Source organism: Mizuhopecten yessoensis, unplaced genomic scaffold (assembly GCF_002113885.1).
Source record: "Mizuhopecten yessoensis strain PY_sf001 unplaced genomic scaffold, ASM211388v2 scaffold705999, whole genome shotgun sequence".
Lineage (NCBI taxonomy): Eukaryota > Metazoa > Mollusca > Bivalvia > Pectinida > Pectinidae > Mizuhopecten > Mizuhopecten yessoensis.
The window spans coordinates 1-929 of NW_018474912.1; the positions used below are offsets into that span (position 1 = coordinate 1).

Genomic DNA, 929 nt, shown 5'->3' on the forward strand with positions numbered 1-929 from the left:
TTACATGCGAAACATTAACTTAAATGCCAAGCAAACTGGAGGACAGAGGATAATAGGATAAAATGAAACAGGGTATGATCACTCATGGATTAACGTCATCTGCACGTTTTCCTGCGCCATATAAGATACCGAAAACATCCTTTTAGACACAACAAATTTATACACAATGAATATACACAATACATATTTAACCCAGAAAGAAAAGAGATATGTACCATTGTTTATCCGAACGAACGTTCTGTTGCTGGATCCAGTTCCTTTGGTATTTGTAGCCCGGCAAACATACCATCCTTCATCATCAACACCGACGTTTCGGATGATTAGAGAGGGAGCTATTTCAGAGCCTCCATAGTATTTCTTGTTGTCTACTTCTATTTCACTCTGGATATCGTCATCTTTTACCTTAAACCACTCGATTGACGAAGCAGGTGGTGACGAGATAATATATGTTTGCAAGATGACTGACTCGCTGTCGGAAACGAACACCTCTTCTCTACTAAAGCTCACAAATGGAAGTCCTGCAAACAATGAAGTAAGTGTATGAGTTTGTAAATTCAACAGACGTTAACATCATATCCGAACATTTATATCGTAACTTACCATCTTCAGGCTTGTGCTCCGGTGTTATTTCGATACTTGCTTCGTCTACTTCTAAAATTGTATCTGAATCCTCTGATAATTGTAATCCACCTTCCAATACGTAGTGCTTGAACTGCTCAGCCAAACAGACTGCAGGCGGTTCTGACATACTTTTGGCCGGCTTGATTTCAAGGAGAACTCGTTTATATTCTGAAAGGTATTTTATATATTATATATAAATATATAAAGAAAACATTGAGAAGTCAAACAAGCCATGATGACCTTAGATTTTTACAAGTGAACAGACATATTCATAACTGTGCTAACAATAACTTCAAAGTGTTCCCTAT

General features: G+C 37.5%; 1 protein-coding gene across 1 annotated transcript; it reads right to left on the reverse strand.

The window, feature by feature from the left end:
- Positions 1-215: 215 nt before the first annotated feature.
- On the reverse strand, positions 216-783 carry LOC110440751 (the record flags this gene model as incomplete). The annotated part of the gene is made up of 2 exons (XM_021483895.1): positions 601-783; positions 216-518 (listed from the first exon to the last, which is right to left on the reverse strand). Coding segments are annotated over exons 1-2 (451 nt in total), but the record flags the coding sequence as incomplete, so codon positions are not given.
- Between the last annotated feature and the right edge of the window lie 146 nt (positions 784-929).